This window comes from Mobula birostris, chromosome 8 (assembly GCF_030028105.1).
Source record: "Mobula birostris isolate sMobBir1 chromosome 8, sMobBir1.hap1, whole genome shotgun sequence".
NCBI classification, from domain to species: Eukaryota; Metazoa; Chordata; class Chondrichthyes; order Myliobatiformes; family Myliobatidae; genus Mobula; species Mobula birostris.
Window position 1 is genome coordinate 137,845,772 of NC_092377.1, and position 17,178 is coordinate 137,862,949.

General features: G+C 44.0%; 1 protein-coding gene across 1 annotated transcript in view; it reads right to left on the reverse strand.

Annotated features, from left to right (window-relative positions):
* The window catches only part of gnsb (glucosamine (N-acetyl)-6-sulfatase (Sanfilippo disease IIID), b), a 49,043-nt gene extending 36,680 nt beyond the window's left edge, over nt 1-12,363 (reverse strand). Inside the window, exon 1 of the mRNA XM_072266420.1 lies at nt 12,210-12,363. Within this exon, the coding sequence (XP_072122521.1) occupies nt 12,210-12,323 (114 nt within the window). The 5' untranslated portion in view covers nt 12,324-12,363. The remainder of the gene's footprint in view (nt 1-12,209) is intronic.
* Nucleotides 12,364-17,178: the final 4,815 nt, after the last annotated feature.

Here is a 17,178-nt window from a genome sequence, read left to right on the forward strand (position 1 = left end):
TAACATTTGTCCACACAAGGAAATCTGCAGATGCTGGAATTTCAAGCAACACACATGAAAGTTGCTGGTGAACGCAGCAGGCCAGGCAGCATCTCTAGGAAGGGGTCACGTTTCAGGCCGAGACCCTTCGTCAGGACTAACTGAAAGAAGAGCCAGTATGAGATTTGAAAGTGGGAGGGGGTGGGGGAGATCCGAAATGATAGGAGAAGACAGGAGGGGGAGGGATGGAGCCAAGAGCTGGACAGGTGATTGGCAAAAGGGATATGAGAGGATCATGGGACAGGAGGCCTAGGGAGAAAGAAAGGGGGTGGGGGAGTCCATCCAATCTCTTAAAGTAAATATAAAAAATAATCTACATTCAGTACTATAGAGAAAAGATTCTCCGGCTGCTGGAAATCTTCAGTAACACAAAATGCTAGAAGATCGCAGCAGGTCAGGCAGCGTCTGTGGAGAAGAGTGAACAGTCGAGATGTTTTGAAAAAGGTCTCTGCTCGAAACATCATGACTGTTCACAACCTTCCATACAATGCTGCCTGATCTGTTAAGTTCTGCGAGGAGTGTGTGTGTGTGTGTGTGTGTGTGTGTGTGTGTGTGTGTGTGTGTGTGTGTGTGTGTGTGTGTGTGTGTGTGCGCGCGCGCGTGTGTGTTTTACAGACAGCATTTAGTTTGCATTTAACATCTATCCATCCTCAAGACCTTCTGAAGTGTTCTTCCTCCCCCACCCTGCCCCAGCAGTAAGCAAGGGAAAAGACGACAAATGGGACAATTATAATAGTCTTTTGTCACTGCATTTTGTAAAATAACTAAGATAAATTTTGTTCATAATAAAAGGTGCAAAACCTTTTACATTCATGGTCATTACATTCAGTAGTGTTTTTTTTAAACCATGGCACTATTGCTGCTCATGTGGCTGCTGTCTAGGGTGAGAATATTTGAGGGGCTTCCTCACCCCACTCAGCCCTTCCATTTGCAGCAGAAGGAGCCCAGACTGTTGTTCTTCTCCACAGAACCTTTGCATCGGTTGACCTGAGCTTCAACACATCTCTCAGCATGTACTCCTGCAGCCTGGAAGCTGCCAGTCAGCAGCGTTCCCATATGGACATCTTGCCAAGCTGGAAGACCAACAAATTTCGAGCAGACCAAAGGGAGTCTTTCACCAAGTTGATGATCTTTACGCCCATCTTGGTGTGGGTCTCAGGGAGTCCTCTGCCTCCATACCCTCTTAGCAAATCACCCATCTGTCCATCTCTTCCCCATGGCTTCTATCTTCTATCACATGGGGCGGGGGTAGGTGATACTCCCACAGGAAGGATCTGACTGGGAAAGGTTCCTCTCACTACCAGTTAAGCAAGGCCTTGGTGCTTGTTTGTGAGTTCTGGTGAGGAGGCATTCCCCCAGATGATTTGGACACTGGTCCATCCACACTCCTATATCCACCTGCTCCCAGATAGTCCTTCCCTTAGTCCATGTCACTTAACCGCATTCCTGCTGAAAATAGGAAGCATCTGAAGGCAACGTTGAGAGGTCAACCCACTTGTCCCGGAGTTCTTGGTGCAAACATCAGGTTTTCCCAGAAAGATCATCAGGAGAGGAAAAGTGATATATATCCTGGTACATTCAAGGCCTACTGAAGAGGATGAGGGAATGGATGGGTGGATAGTTAATGCAGCACTTCCAACACATACGTGTTCTCATCGTTTACAGACTGTCCAGAGGGAGTAGAAATGGGCATGTCCTTATCTTGGCACAGCCAGCAAGGGAGGCTTTGAAACCACACCCAGCACCACCCTCTCAATCACTGAGCTCAGCTGTGAAAATACAGCCAAAAACCATTCATTTCATTTGCCACCAAATAAATATAGATATTTTAACACCTATATCCCCCATCACAATTTCATTGTTATTTTAGTTGGGCCTCAGTTGGAAAATAGTGACAAATTCAGGGCATTACACTTTAGAAAAGACACCAAAGCCTAGGAGGACTTGTGGAAAAGCTACATGTGGAGAGATTGGATAACTTACTCAAACGTCACTGCAGATGGGGAAGTACAATTGTTCAAAGTTATGAACTTTTCTCATGTTATTAAACCAGAAAGAGTGCAAGAATTATTTACCCAGATGTTACCTTGACTTGGGGCCCCGAGATACAAGGAGAGGTTGCGTAGAGTAAGACTTTATTCCCTCGAGCACAAGAGATTGAGAAGTGATCTGATGGGAGGTATACAAGATTATGAGGGGCATAGGCAGGGTGAAAGCACAAAGTCTTGTCTCCAAGGAGAGGATGCCAAAAACAAGAGGGCATAGGCTTAAGATCAGAAGTGAGAGATTTAAAAAAAAAAAAAAGGGGTGCAGCTTCTTCATGCAAAGGGTGGTGTGTATTTGGAATGAGCTGCCAGAAATGGTGGCCGAAGCAAGCACATTAGCAACATTAAAAAGCCATCTGGATAGGAACTTGTGTGGGAGATGTTTAGAGGCTATGGGCCAAATGCAGGCTGATGGGATTAGCTCGCTGGGCATCATAATCAGTATGGATGAGCTGGGCTCACTTCTGTGCTGGATAGCTCTACAACTCTGTGAATAATCAGGAGTTTGTCCCACTGGCAAGTCAGTAACATAACCCCACAGCAAACTGCTATGCACACAAAGACGCTGGAAGAACTCTGCAGGTCAGGCACAGGAGGGAAATGGACAGTCAATACTTTGGGTCTCGAAAATTACAAATATGACTCCACTATTTAAGAAGTTAAAGTCTGTCACGAGCCTTGTGGCCCATCAGGCCGGTGCTTATGTCAGTTTCCGTGGTGTGAAGCGACTGCGAGTATGAGACTTGCTCAAGGATACACACACTGCCCCGGCCAAGGCTTGAACCCACAACTTTCAGATCGCTAGTCCAACGCCTTAACCACTTGACCACATGCCACACACTATTTAAGGAGGAAGAGAAGTAAATGATGGCCAGATAGCCTGACGTCAATGGTTGAGAAGATGTTGGAGTCTATTATCAAGGATGAGTTTTTTGGGGTACATGATAAAATAGTCCAAAGTAGGCATGGCTTCCTTCAGAGGAATCTTACCTGAAATCTGTTCGAATTCTTTGAGAAAATAACAGGCATGATAGACAAAGGAGAGGTTTACTTGGATTTTCAGAAGGCCTTTGACAAGGTGCTGCACATGAGGCTGCTAAACAAGGAGCCCATGTTATTACAGGAAAGATACTAGCATGGACAGAAGATTGGCTGGTTGGCAGGAGGTAAAGAGTAGGAATAAAGGGGCCCCTTTTCTTGGTGGCAGCCTGTGACTAGTGGTATTCTGCAGAGGTCAGTTTTGGAAGCAGTTTCTTTCATGTTATACATGCTTATGTCTTGGATGACAGAATTTGTAGGCTATACTGTTACATGCTCAAGGAGATGTGGTTTTTTTTGTGAGAATGATGTAATGGTCTTTTGGAGGTAACCTGATGTGATTTTCCCGCCGATGTGAGGTCATGTGATGACATGTGACCCATGACTATATAAGGGTCGACCCAGGTGACGCCGTGGGTTTTTGGTTTGTAGATTTCCAGGTAGAACATGCTGTGTTTCCGTTTCTGGTGCGTGTTTGTTTTTATGATGCAGTTTCATTTTTAAAACGGTTGTGCGTTTTGTTGCGAGACACCATATTATTGGACTGGAAATTTTTGCGAGATGTGTTGATTTACCCAATTCCAACAATGGAAGGGAGAGTGAAGAATTTATCAAAGTACAGGACTGAAGGATCGAGAGAAGTCAGCATCGTTTGGCAGTTTAATAAAGGATCGACCTTAAGAATCTTCGTTGGAGGAGTAGCTACCTGCATCGAGGATAACTCTTGCCAAAAGGGAAAGGAGTTATGCAAAAAGGTGCTCTCTCTCTCGCTAAAGGAATTTAAGGTCAGTTGATTTAAACTGTTTATTTTCGGCATCGTGAATCCTGTGGACAGAACCAGCAGGAAAGTTGCATCTGTGAAGAAATCCTTCTCCAGAGAAGTCTCTCCCAATTGAACGTGTAAATCTGTTGGACTTTCGAATTTACCATTTTAAAAAGTATATCTGACTGTATCGCTTTAAGAACTGTTTTCGCATTTAACGCTTTAAGAACCAGAGCCGAGTGGCGAGTTGGTGAACGGCACCATATCTGTTAACTTCCGGTTAAAGTTTTCGTTTGTTTTTTTTTCCTTATCGCTTATCCATGTTTAATAAATTTTGGTTGTTTTTATATAACCTGTCTCAATTGATATTCATTGTTGCCGGTTATGTAACAATACAAAGATAGTTGGAGGAGCAGGTAGTGTTGAGGAAGCAAGGAGTCTGCAGGTGGACTTACAATGAGCAAAGTGGCAGATGAAATACAATGGGAAAGTGTAAGCACTTTGATAGAAGGAATAAAGGCATAGACTATTTTCTAAACAGGGAACAAATTCAGAAACCAGGAGGTACAAAAGGATCTGGGAGTCCCCATGAAACGTCAACATATAAAGAGCACTTGAATGCTCTGGGCCTGACTCCAAAAATGAAAGAGTTAACATTTTAAGGAATGTTGGATGGCTCTGGCCCCGTACTCACTGGAGTTTAGAAAACAAAGGAGGATTGCATTGAAACCTATTGAAGATTGAACGGCCATCATACAGTGGATGTGGAGAGGATGCTTCCGAAGTGGGAAACTGTACCACTGCACAGGATTTGAAAGTTGCAAACTCAGCCAGCTTCATCACAGACACTAGCCTCCCCGGCAGAAGCAATGTTCAAATGGCAATGCCTCAGGAAAGAAAGTACCGCTTCCATTAACAAGTTCCCCCATCACCCTTTTCTCATTGCTTGTGTCAGGGAGGAGGTACAGAAGCTTGAAGAACTTAATGCTTTAAGAACAGCTTCTTCCACTCCGCTATCACATTTTGGAACAGACAATAAACCCACTCGTGCTCTCTTTTTGCACTACCCATTTATTTTAAATATGTCTCATGTAATTAGTTATTTTATGATACATTGCACTGTACTGTTGCTTTAAGACAACCAACTTCACAACATACGCCAGTGATATTGCACCCAATTCGGATTCTGGGGGAGACTAGCACCAAAGGGCACGGCCTCAGAACAGAATGGCGTTTCTTTGGGGGAAAAAATAGTGAGGAGGAATTTCTTTAGCCAGAGAATCTGTGGAATTTATTGCCACAGACAGCTACAGAGGACAACTCTTTGGGTATACTCAAAGCAGAGATTGATAGATTCTTGGTTGTTAAGGGCATTAATGGTTACAGAGAGGACAGTTGAGAGAGATAATAAATCAGCCATGATGGAATGGCGGAACAGACTCGATGGGCTGAATGGCCCAATTCTGCTCCTATGCCTTTCGGGTCAGGCCCCATTCGAACACAAAAAAAAAATTAGTTTCTTGATTAACAGAAGTGCAATATTGATACACAAAGCATTTTTCTCCCCGATTTACAATCTAATATGAATAAAGTCTTATAATCTTGCTGCTCGTGGTCAAACATCTGAGCGAGTGACCAAAAAGGTTGATTTTTGGAATTGTGTTATCAAAGACAATTCCCTGTCTACCTTACGAAGAGGTTTATCAGTGTGTAGGATGAGCATTGCATTTGAACTGATATTCCAGAAGCGAACAATTTTCTACCCATTCCTTAAACCCCCTCCCCCTCAAACTACAAGGCAATGTCAATAAAACACTGAGGCCCAGCACAAACAACCAGAGCACCAACAAGAAAATTTAAGAATGCAATTACAGAGTAAACATGGGCTGCAGTGTAGATTACAAAATTTCCAAACACAGGATAAGAATTCAGAACAAGAGATTTTTCTCTTACAAAGGCATCATTTAGTACTCTACATTTTGGGTCTTAAAGATAGTAAAAAAAAAGATTTCTGTAATTAGTTTATAATCCCCAGTTTAACTCATTTGACATCACATTCATTACACGAGACGTGATATGTTCAGGACCAGCCCTAGCCTGGAGCAGAATTAATCTTTAAAATGAGTATTTCCTTGACCACTGTGATAGGATGTGGCCGTCTCCTCACCTGCACTTCCGAATCAGCAAGTGCAGAAAAGCAATAGTGCAGAGATAGCGTTGAAAGAGGACAGAGAAATGGATTTGATTTAATGAAACCAAATCTGCACTAAAACAAAAGCACTCTGTTTGAGTAGCAACATCCTGCCTGAGTTGGTTATGTGCAAAATACATCTTTTTCTGCATTTTTCGAAAAATCTGCCTCAAATTCACTCTGAGTCCCCACTGCAGCAGAGACAGACGTGCCACTTGTCACAGCAGCCCTGCCTTTCCAGCAGGAATATTAGCAATTTAATCAGATCAGATCCAAATTAAATACAAGATGTCTTGCCAATTCCACAGAGAACAAAAAAGGGAAATGGAGAGGGAACTAAAAACCCATCGACTCAAGAAAAAACAGCAAGATGGGGAATCTCACACTGCAACGCAAAAAAGCCACATAAAGGAAAATTCTCTCTCCAGCAGAGGTGGGGATGAAAAGTAATGAGAGATAGTCTTTCCTGACAGAGACTTCGCATTGAGATTTCAGTAGAACTCCTCAAGCACATCTAGGATTCTCTGTAACACAAGCTGAAGATCACAGCCTGATTTGCACAAAGTCTACCAGATATTACAAGAAGTTATCAATGGACCTGGTGCTGGCATGGCAAATGGAGTATGCACCAAAATCTGGTTGCAATATTTGGACAGCTCCTCAAATAGCACCAAAGGAATTTTTTTATTATTAGTCTTAGCATTTTACTATACATTTTGACAATCCAGGATTCAGTCGTTCATCACTGCATGGCAGTTCCAGTCTGGTGAGACTCCAATGTTGTTCACACTCATGATACCATCTGAGGGAGAAGTTGGGCTGAACACATGACAACATGTCATAAGGCCAGTGCTTCACCTGCTCCAGCAGCTGATGATTTCCATAAAGATATTTCTGAACAGAATTTCCAAAAGAAAACATTTAAGCTACAAACGGGAAATGAAACTGTAGCACTGAAAGACAGGGTGACTGGCCTCCAGCTCGTGGAAAGTCACAAGGCCGTTTTCATATCTACAAGCAAATTGTTTCTGGTCAGCATCACTTGCATTGATAACTATTGCACGGTTCCCTGCTTCACTGCCCCATATTATTGGGAGGGTGCAAGGGTTTCGGGGACTCGGTTCAGCGAACCCACTATTAGATCCCAATGCTTTAAATAATTTGCACCGTGAAGCATTTCCTTAGTGTCAAGCACTTAAGGTCAAAGTTTAAGGGGCAGAGAGCAGAGAAGGTACAAACTCGGTGTTATAAAGCCTACATCAGAATCAGGTTTAATATCACTAGCATATGTCAAGAAATTTATTAATTTAATGGCAGCAGTACAAAGCAATACTGTACATGACAACAAAGGGGAAAAAGTAAAAGTACATTAAATAGTTAAATTAAAAATAGTGCAAAAACATGAGACAGTGGTTTTGGCCTGAAACATTGACTGTACTTTGTCTCCCCATAGATGCTGCCACACACAAAATGCTAGTTTCATTTCCCATTTGCAGCTCCAGCATTTTGTGTGTGTTTCATGGATTCAATGTCCACTTAGGAATCAGATGTTCACGCATTTTTTAAAAATCTGTAAAACTGCTTCATTTACATAGAGTGATAACCCCTAGACACCACATGAAGCTGTTCACACCATTGAATTTTACTGACATATTACAGATGCTGCACACACCAAAACGCTGCATCAGGTGCACTCGAAGGGAAAAAACCCCAAGGATGGAGCTGTGGTTTAACCACAGGGAGACAAGTGAAAAAGAAAGCACTGGACAGCAGAGACAACTTGACCGGTTAGTTCACAAAACACGAGTAAGAACACCTGCAGGCCAACGCACACCTCAAGCCCGCTCCTCCATTCAAAGTGCTCATGGCCAACCTCCTACTTCAAAGTTCAAAATACAAAGTAACTTTATTATCAAAGTATACAGATGTCACCATATACCACCCTGAGAGTCACTTACAGGCATTCTCAGTAGATAAAGGAACAATAGAATCAACATAAAGATACACACAAACAAAAACAACCAACATTCAAGAGAAGACAAACTGCAAGTACAAACAAAAACACAAACAAATAGTAATAACAATGAAAACCTTGTGAAATCAGTTCGAGGTGTGCCGAGTGGTTGAAGGGTAATAACTGTTCCTGGACCTGATGGTGTGGTGCCATTTCCCTGCTCAATCCCCAAATTCCCTTAACATCCAGTTTTTAAAACATCTCTGCTTCCACAGCCCTCACGAGTAAAGAATTCCAAGGGTTCACTCCTACGTGAAGACGTAGAGCAGATGTTTCCTACAGTGGAGGAGTCAAGGCCAGTGGACACAGCCTCAGAATAGAGGGGTGTCTTTTTAGAATGGAGACGAGAAGGAATTTCTTGAGCCAGAGGGTGGTGAATCTGTGGAATTCGTTGCTACAGGAGGCTGTAGAGGCCAAGTCATTGGGTATATTTAAGGCAGAGGTTGATAGAATCTGATTAGTCAGGCTATGAAGGGATACAGGGAGAAGGCAGAAGATTGGGGCTGAGGGGGAAAATGGATCAGCCATGATGAAATGACAGAGCCGACTTGATAAGCCACAAGGCCCAATTCTGCTCCCATATCTCATAGTCTAAATGATCCACCTAATATTTCAAGAGGCATGTCCCCAGCTTAGACTCTTCACCCTGAGGAAACATGCCTCCCGAATGTAAGATTCTGCAGATGACACACACACACACACACACACACATCTCTACCTACCTACCTAGTGGAACTCAGCAAGCCAAGCAGCATCTACGGAGGGGAGTAGACAGTCAACGTTTTGGGCCTAGACCTTTCATCAGGAATGACGAATGAAGGATTTCAGCCTGAAACATCATCTGCTTCTATTTATTTTCATTGATACTACCGAACTTGCTGAGTTCCTCCAGCATTTTGTCTGTGCTAAAACAAGGTACTACTTGCCTATCTACATACCCACATCATAAGCACATTAGCCGTGACTCATACAAGGACAGCCAGGTTCATTAGAACACCAAACTCACCACAAGAATCCGTTTATCTCTTTCTACTGAAGTGAATAGCCTCTTGTACCACCTTGTCCTTCATTTGCCACGTTGCTCCCATTCACTCAGTTGGTCCCTCTCCCCTCGAAGGCCCTGTGCATCCTCATCACCACTCCCATTCAATGTTACCAAAGTTCTCCTCAGCCAAGCAGTCAGTAAAAACCGACTGGCTGAGTCCTAGCACTAACCCTATGATAGCAATCCTCCTGCATGAGACGGTCTCTTTCATTCGATCTGTTATAAAACTCTTAATAAACACCAGCGAATTGCCTCAACGCCCAATTCGTTTTCCTTAGACCTGGTCACTAGCCATCGCAAATCCTTACCAAAAGCAAATCAATGGTCCAAACTGCACCCATTCCCTCTCAATTACCCAACAAATCCTATAGACAAGGCAACCATGATTCACAAATGCCCGATGACTCGCATTGCTGTTCTTCTCACATCCTGACACCACCTTTCATTACCTTCCAGCATTACCCCCAAATACCCATTTCAGCCAAGAAATCAGTTCTTCCCTCTATTTTCTTATCTCTTCCCTCCCCCCCCACCATTAAGAGGGTGAACAGACTGCGGAGTTGCAAATGTGATGGATCTATTTAGACCCTATTAAGAGGGTGAACAGCTTCAAGTTCCTCGGCATAAACATCACCGAGGATTTCATGTGGTCTGCATACAACAGCGCCTCATTCACCTCAGATGGTTGAGGTAGTTTGGTATGGGCCCCCAAATCCTAAGAAACTTCTACAGGGACACAACTGAGAACATCCTGACTGGCTGCATCACTGCCTGGTATGGAAACTGTACCTCCCTTAATCGCAGGACTCTGCAGAGAGTGGTGCAGACAGCCCAGCGTATCTGTAGTTGTGAACTTCCCGTGATTCAGGACATTTACAAGGACAGATGTGTAAAAAGGGCCCGTAGGATCATTAGGGACCCAAGCCATCCCAACCACAATCTATTCCAGCTGCTACCATCCGGGAAGCGGTACCGCAGCGTAAAAGCCAGGACCAACAAGCTCCGGGACAGCTTCTTCCACCAGGCCATTGATTCTTGCCGATAACAACTGTATTTCTATGTTATATTGACTGTCCTGTTGTACATACTATTTATTATAAATTGCACATTTAGACAGATGCAACATAAAGATTTTTAATCCTCATGTATATGAAGGATGTAAGAAATAAGTCAATTCAATCAGTGGTTTGAACTACTAGCTCTGTTACCACATTTCCAGATGGTACAAAGATAGATGGAAGGGCAGATAGTGCTGAGGAAGCAGGAAGTCTACATGAGGATTTAGACGAGAATGGGCAAAGCAGGGGCTGATGGAATATAGTGTAGGGAAGTATATGGCTATGCACTTTGGGAGAAGGAATAAAGGCATAGACTATTTTCAAAAAAGGGGGAAAATTCAAAACTCAGCTGCACAGGGACTTGGGAGTCCTTCTGCAAGATTCTCTAAAAGTTAACTGTCGGAGGCTGTTCGGAGAAGTGCTGCCAGGATAATTAAGGACACGACCCACCCAGCCAACACACTTTTCGTCCCTCTTCCCTCCGGGAGAAGGTTCAGGAGCTTGAAGACTCGTACAGCCAGATTTGGGAACAGCTTTTTTCCAACTGTGATAAGACTGCTAAACGGATCCTGACCCGGATCTGGGCCGGACCTGCCTCTCGGTTTTTTTTGCACTACGTTACTTCCCATTTTTCTATTTATGATTTATAATTTAAAGTTTTAATATTTACTAATTGTAACTATTTTTAATACTTAATATTTGTAATCCAGGGAGTGTGAAGCACAGAATCAAATATCGCTGTGATGATTGTACATTCTAGTACCAATTGTTTGGCGACAATAAAGTATAAAGTATAATTTGCAGGTTGAGTCAGTGGTAAGGGAGGCAAATGCAATGTTAGCATTCATTTGAAGAGGACTAGAATATAAAAGCAAGGATGCAATGCTGATGCATTGGTCAGGGTCAGACCCCAATTGGAGTTAGGGCCCCTCATGCTGCTCTTGGAGAGGGTCCAGGAGGTTCACCAGAATCATCCCAAGAATGGAAGGGTTAATGTATGAGCAAAGTTTGACAGCTCTGGGCCTATACTCGCTGCAGTTTAGAAGAACAAGGGGGATCTCATTGAAATCTATCAAATATTGAAAGGTCTACACAGTGGATGTGGAGAGGATGTTTCCTGTAGTTTGGGAGACTAGGAGCAGGGCACACAGCCTTAGAAAACGAGGACAACCCTTGGGCAGCAAATCTGAGGAATTCATTGCCACAGATTGCTGTGGAGGTCAAGTCATTTGGTATATTTAAAGCAGAGTTTGGTAGTTTTTGCCTAGTAAGGGTGTTAAAGGTTACTGAGAGAAGACATGAGAATGGGGTTGTGTGGGAAACTAAATCAGCCATGATGGAATGGCAGAGCAGATTTAATGGCATAATTCTATGTCTTCTGGTCTACGCACTCCTTAGCTCTATCCACATTGATTGTACACCTCAACCTGCTGAGCCAACTATTGTACCAATGCCATCCACCTCTTTTCTTAACTGCCCGTCCCTTCTAAACTGCAAGCTTGCTCTTACTTTAATATTTTACTTCTCCGCTCACCACCCGCCCCCCAGCAACCCCAGCTCCCCAAGGAGAATTTCCCAGTCTGCAAATTAGTTAGATAGTGGGAAAGTTTGAAAGCTGGTGAAAGTTACTACAGGGATACAAACAAATTTAACGACAATATGTGGTTGGGGGGGGGGATCCATGGCGAGGTTGCCTGTGTCAAGGTAATTGATGTGTCAGGTATGTAACCCAAAGAACATCAATACTAATCGGAAAGTTGGCCAAATTTTTTCACATTGTCTGTAAAGGAAACCCGGACGGCGGGGCGGGGGGTGGTGGTGGAGAGACAGAGTGACAAATATGTATAAAGTTCACGCTGCAAACTCTACTCTAAGACTTACAAAACCTGCCACGGCAATTCATCGTCAATGCGACAGCTCAGACGCGGACTGGAGGCGAGTAGTGGGAGGGCATCAAGTTAATTGAAGCAACTGTAGTTTTACAATTATCCTCAAAACCAAGTTGCCGCGACCTACCAATCCTCCCAGTTCCACATCTTGATCATCCGTTAGTATTAGCACGATATTTTTCCTGGTGCAGAGCCCGAACCGACAGGACCCGATCAGGAACAAAAACGTTACCAACTTCATGACAAGGGACCAGCAGCTCCGCGAATGAGCCAACGATTCAACTTCCTGGCCCGAAACTTTACAGGCGCACGGTTTTAATACAGCGGCGGGTCCCGCCTGTAATTGACATACCACCAAACCAATCACCTACGCGAATAATGTATCTGTCTGCTGACGTTTGTGTTCAAGCACCAATAATTTTGCAGGGACTACAGCCAAGGGGACTACAGTCCCTTGGCAACTTATTAGCATAAAAGGGGAATGATCTAGTAGTGTTTTGATCAATAGCATTGGTCATTGGATTTACTGATACTGAAATACTCCTCCCATTTGATTGACAGCTTTGACAAAATAATTTATATTATTTTGTTAAAGAAACTTTTAAACTAAATATATTTGGTATGAAAGTCAAGGCTAACTTCAGATGAGTTAGATTGTACGTTATTGCAGAAACAATCTGCGGGAGGAACTCAGCAACCTCCTCCAGGATTGGCATATTGCTTCAGATTCTAGTACTTACCTGCGGTCTCTCGTGTCTTCTCGTCAGGTTAAAGATGTGTTGGGTGTCGATAGTCCAGTGTCACTACTCCATTGTTGACCAAAATGAAAGCACCATTGAGCATGGGATGTGTCACTAACTGCTTGAATGTTGGTCAAACATCTTGCTCAACGCAGATACAATCTATTATTTATATGAGGCATTATAATGGTATAATTATAAGGCATGATAATAACTTGAACTGAAACCATAATTTAGCTGAAGTTGTCAACATCGAAAAATGTGGATGGATATTTTAAGCAGAAGGTGCATTTGATGATATAAGGAAGTGAGAAAAGGTTTTTAGATTGGCAAATTTAAGCTTGTAAATTGACTTAATATGTCCAAGGTACAGTGAAAAATTTTGTTTTGCATTCCATTCATATGAAGCACTTCATTACAATAGGTTATTGAATAGGACGGAATGCAGAATATTTTGCACTATCTATCCAGATTTACAGTAGTTTTGTGTCTTGCACTATTGCCATTAAAACAACAAAATTCACAACATACACCCAAGTGGCCACTTTGTTAGGTACCTTGTATACCTAATAAAGTGGCCAGTGAGTGTATGGTCATGATCTCAGGCTGCTATCGCACATCCACTTCAAGGTTCAATGTGACTTGGATTTAGGAACACTCTTCTGCACACCACAGGTGCAACGCATGGTTATTTGAGTCAATGTCGACTTCCTGTCAGCTTTCACAACTCTGGGTATTCTCTTCTGGCCTCTCTCATTAACAAGGCTTCTTCACCCACAGAACTGCCACTCTCTGGATTTCCTTTTTTTTTCTGTTGTTGTTGTTGCTCTCGCACCATTTTCTGCAAACTCTAGAGACCCTTGTGTGTGAAAATCCCAGAAAATCAGCAGTTTCTGAGATACTCAAACCTCCCCATCTGGCAGCAAAAGTCACTGAGATCAAGGTTCTTCCCCGTTCTGATGTTTGGTCTGAACCTCTTGACCATGTCTGCGTGCTTTCATGCACTGAGTTGCTGCCACGTGATTGGCAGATTAGATAGAGTATTTGCATTATTGAGCTGGTGTTCAGGAGTACTTCATAGACCAGCCACTGGGTGTTTGTCAGTGACGATAAATTTCATTCTGATTCTGATTATTGAGAATGTGCAGTGCAGGTAGCCAGTAACATACAAGTCCAAATTGTGAGGTCACAAGATCATCTTCTCGTAGGAGGGGACCGTTCAATTGTCTTATAACAGTGGGGTAGGAACTGAGCTTTAGCCTAGTGGTCTCTGCTTTCAGGCTTTTTGGATCTTCTATGTGGTGGAAGGCAGGGAAAAGAGAGAACGGCTGGGTGGGTGGGGTTACTTTATTAAGGCACTGAGAAGTGTAGACTGAGTCAATGGAGGAGAGGCTGGTTTCTGATGTACTGTGTCCATAACTCTGCCAGTTGTTTGCAGTCTCAGACCAGTGGTCATGCCAAGCTGATACGTATCCAAGTAAGATGCTTTCTATGGAGTTTCATTAAAAATTGTTGAGGGTCAAAGAGGGATATGCCTAATTTGTTTAGTTTCATGAGGAAGTAGAGGTTTTGGAGAGCCCTCAAGTCAAGTCACTTTTTATTGTCATTTCGACCATAACTGCTGTACAGTACACAGTAAAAACGAGACAACGTTTTTCAGGAGCATGGTGCTACATGAAACAATACAATAACTACACTGAACTACGTAAAACAACACAAAAAACTACACTAGACTACAGACCTACCCAGGACTGCATAAAGTGCACAAAACAGTGCAGACATTACATTAAATAATAAACAAGACAATAGGCTCGTTAGAGGGCAGTAGGCTGGTGTCAGTCCAGGCTCTGGGTATTGAGGAGTCTGATGGCCTGGGGGAAGAAACTGTTACATAGTCTGGTCGTGACAGCCCGAATGCTTTGGTGCCTTTTACCAGATAGCAGGAGGGAGAAAAGTTTGTATGAGGGGTGCGTGGGGTCCTTCATAATGCTGTTCGCTTTACGGATGCAGCGTGTGGTGTAAATGTAATGGCAGGAAGTGAGAACCCGATGATCTTCTCAGCTGACCTCACTATCCGCTGCAGGGTCTTGCGATCCGAGATGGTGCAATTTCTGAACCAGGCAGTGATGCAGCTGCTCAGGATGCTCTCAGTACAACCTCTGTAGACTGTGGTGAGGATGGTGGAGGGGTGGGAGATGGACTTTTCCCAGCCTTCACAGAGAGTAGAGACGCTGCTGGGCTTTCTTTGCTATGGAGCTGGTGTTGAGGGACCAGGTGAGATTCTCCGCCAGGTGAACACCAAGAAACTTGGTGCTCTTAATGATTTCTACGGAGGAGTCGTCAATGGCTGTGGTTCTCTATGTGGTTGAACAAGCTATTGGTGATGTTCACTTGTCAGCTTTCAACGGTCTTGACCTCAGAACCATTGATGTGGGGAGGGCTATGTGCACCATCCCCTCCCTTTCTGAAGTCAATGACCAGCTCGGTGGCACGAGGGAAAAGTTGTTGTCATAACAGCATGTCACAAGACTCTTTATCTTCTTCCCGTGCTTCGACTCTGTGTTATTTAACGTTCCTTGGTGTTATCGTATCAGAAGGTCAGCATGTAACTGCCATCACAAAGAAGGAATGGTATTGCCTGTGACACACATCAAAAAATGGCGGTGAACACAGCAGGCCAGGCAGCATCTCTAGGAAGAGGTACAGTCGACGTTTCAGGCCGAGACCCTTCGTCAGGACTAACTGAAGGAAGAGTTAATAAGAGATTTGAAAGTGGGAGGGGGAGGGGGAGATCCAAAATGATAGGAGAAGACAGGAGGGGGAGGGATTGAGCCAAGAGCTGGACAGGTGATTGGCAAAAGGGATATGAGAGGATCATGGGACAGGAGGCCTAGGGAGAAAGAAAGGGGAGGGGGGCCCAGCGGAAGATGGGGAGCAGGCAAGGAGTTATAGTGAGAGGACAGAGGGAGAAAAAAGAGAGAGAGAAAAAAGGGGGGGGATAATTAATAAATAAATAAATAACAGATGGGGTACGAAGGGGAAGTGGGGCATTAACAGAAGTTAGAGAAGTCAATGTTCATGCCATCAGGTTGGAGGCCACCCAGACGGAATATAAGGTGTTGTTCCTCCAACCTGAGTGTGGCTTCATCTTTACAGTAGAGGAGGCCATGGATAGACATGTCAGAATGGGAATGGGATGTGGAATTAAAATGTGTGGCCACTGGGAGATCCTGCTTTCTCTGGCAGACAGAGCGTAGGTGTTCAGCGAAATGGTCTCCCAGCCTGCGTCGGGTCTCGCCAATATTTAGAAGGCCGCACCGGGAGCACCGGACGCAGTATATCACCACAGCCGACTCACAGGTGAAGTGTTGCCTCACCTGGAAGGACTGTTTGGGGCCCTGAATGGTGGTAAGGGAGGAAGTGTAAGGGCATGTGTAGCACTTGTTCCGCTTACATGGATAAGTGCCAGGAGGGAGATCAGTGCGGAGGGATGGGGGGGACGAATGGACAAGGGAGTTGCGTAGGGAGCGATCCCTGCGGAAAGCACGGGGGTGGGGGAGAGGGAAAGATGTGCTTGGTGGTGGGATCCTATTGGAGGTGGCGGAAGTTACGGAGAATTATATGTTGGACCTGGAGGCTGGTGGGGTGTTAGGTGAGGACAAGGGGAACGCTATTCCTAGTGGGGTGGCGGTAGGATGACGTGAGAGCGGATGTGCGTGAAATGGGGGAGATGCGTTTGAGAGCAGAGTTGATGGTTGATGATGGCATTGCCTGTACTTTCTCAGGATTTCACACAGATTCACTGTGTTTTCCGAGACACTGACAAACTTCTACAGAGGCAGAGTGGAAATTATCCTGACTGGTTGCACAGTCACCTGGTATGCAAACACCAATGCGCAAGAGCAGAAAAACCTACAAAAAGTGGTGGATGCAGTCCAGTCCATCGCAGGTAAAGTCCTCCCCACTACTGAGACCATCTATACAGAGCACTGCCACAAGACAGCAGCATCCAGGCCATCCTCTCTTCTCACTGCTGCCATCGGGCAAGAGGTACAGGAGCCTTAGATCCCACACCACCAGGTTCAGGAGCAGTTATTACCCATGAATCATCATGCTCCTGAATAACCTCAACTCTGAACTGATTCCACAACCTATTGACTCACTTTCAAGGACTTTCATGTTCTCAGTATTAGTTATTGATTTATTATTCATTTTTTAATATCTGACGGTCTTTTAAACATTGGTTGTTTGTCAGCCTTAAATAATAATGCATGCATACATACATATATACATACATACATATGTATATACATAAATAATACTGACAACATAAGCTGCAGAGTCCTTGAAAGTGAG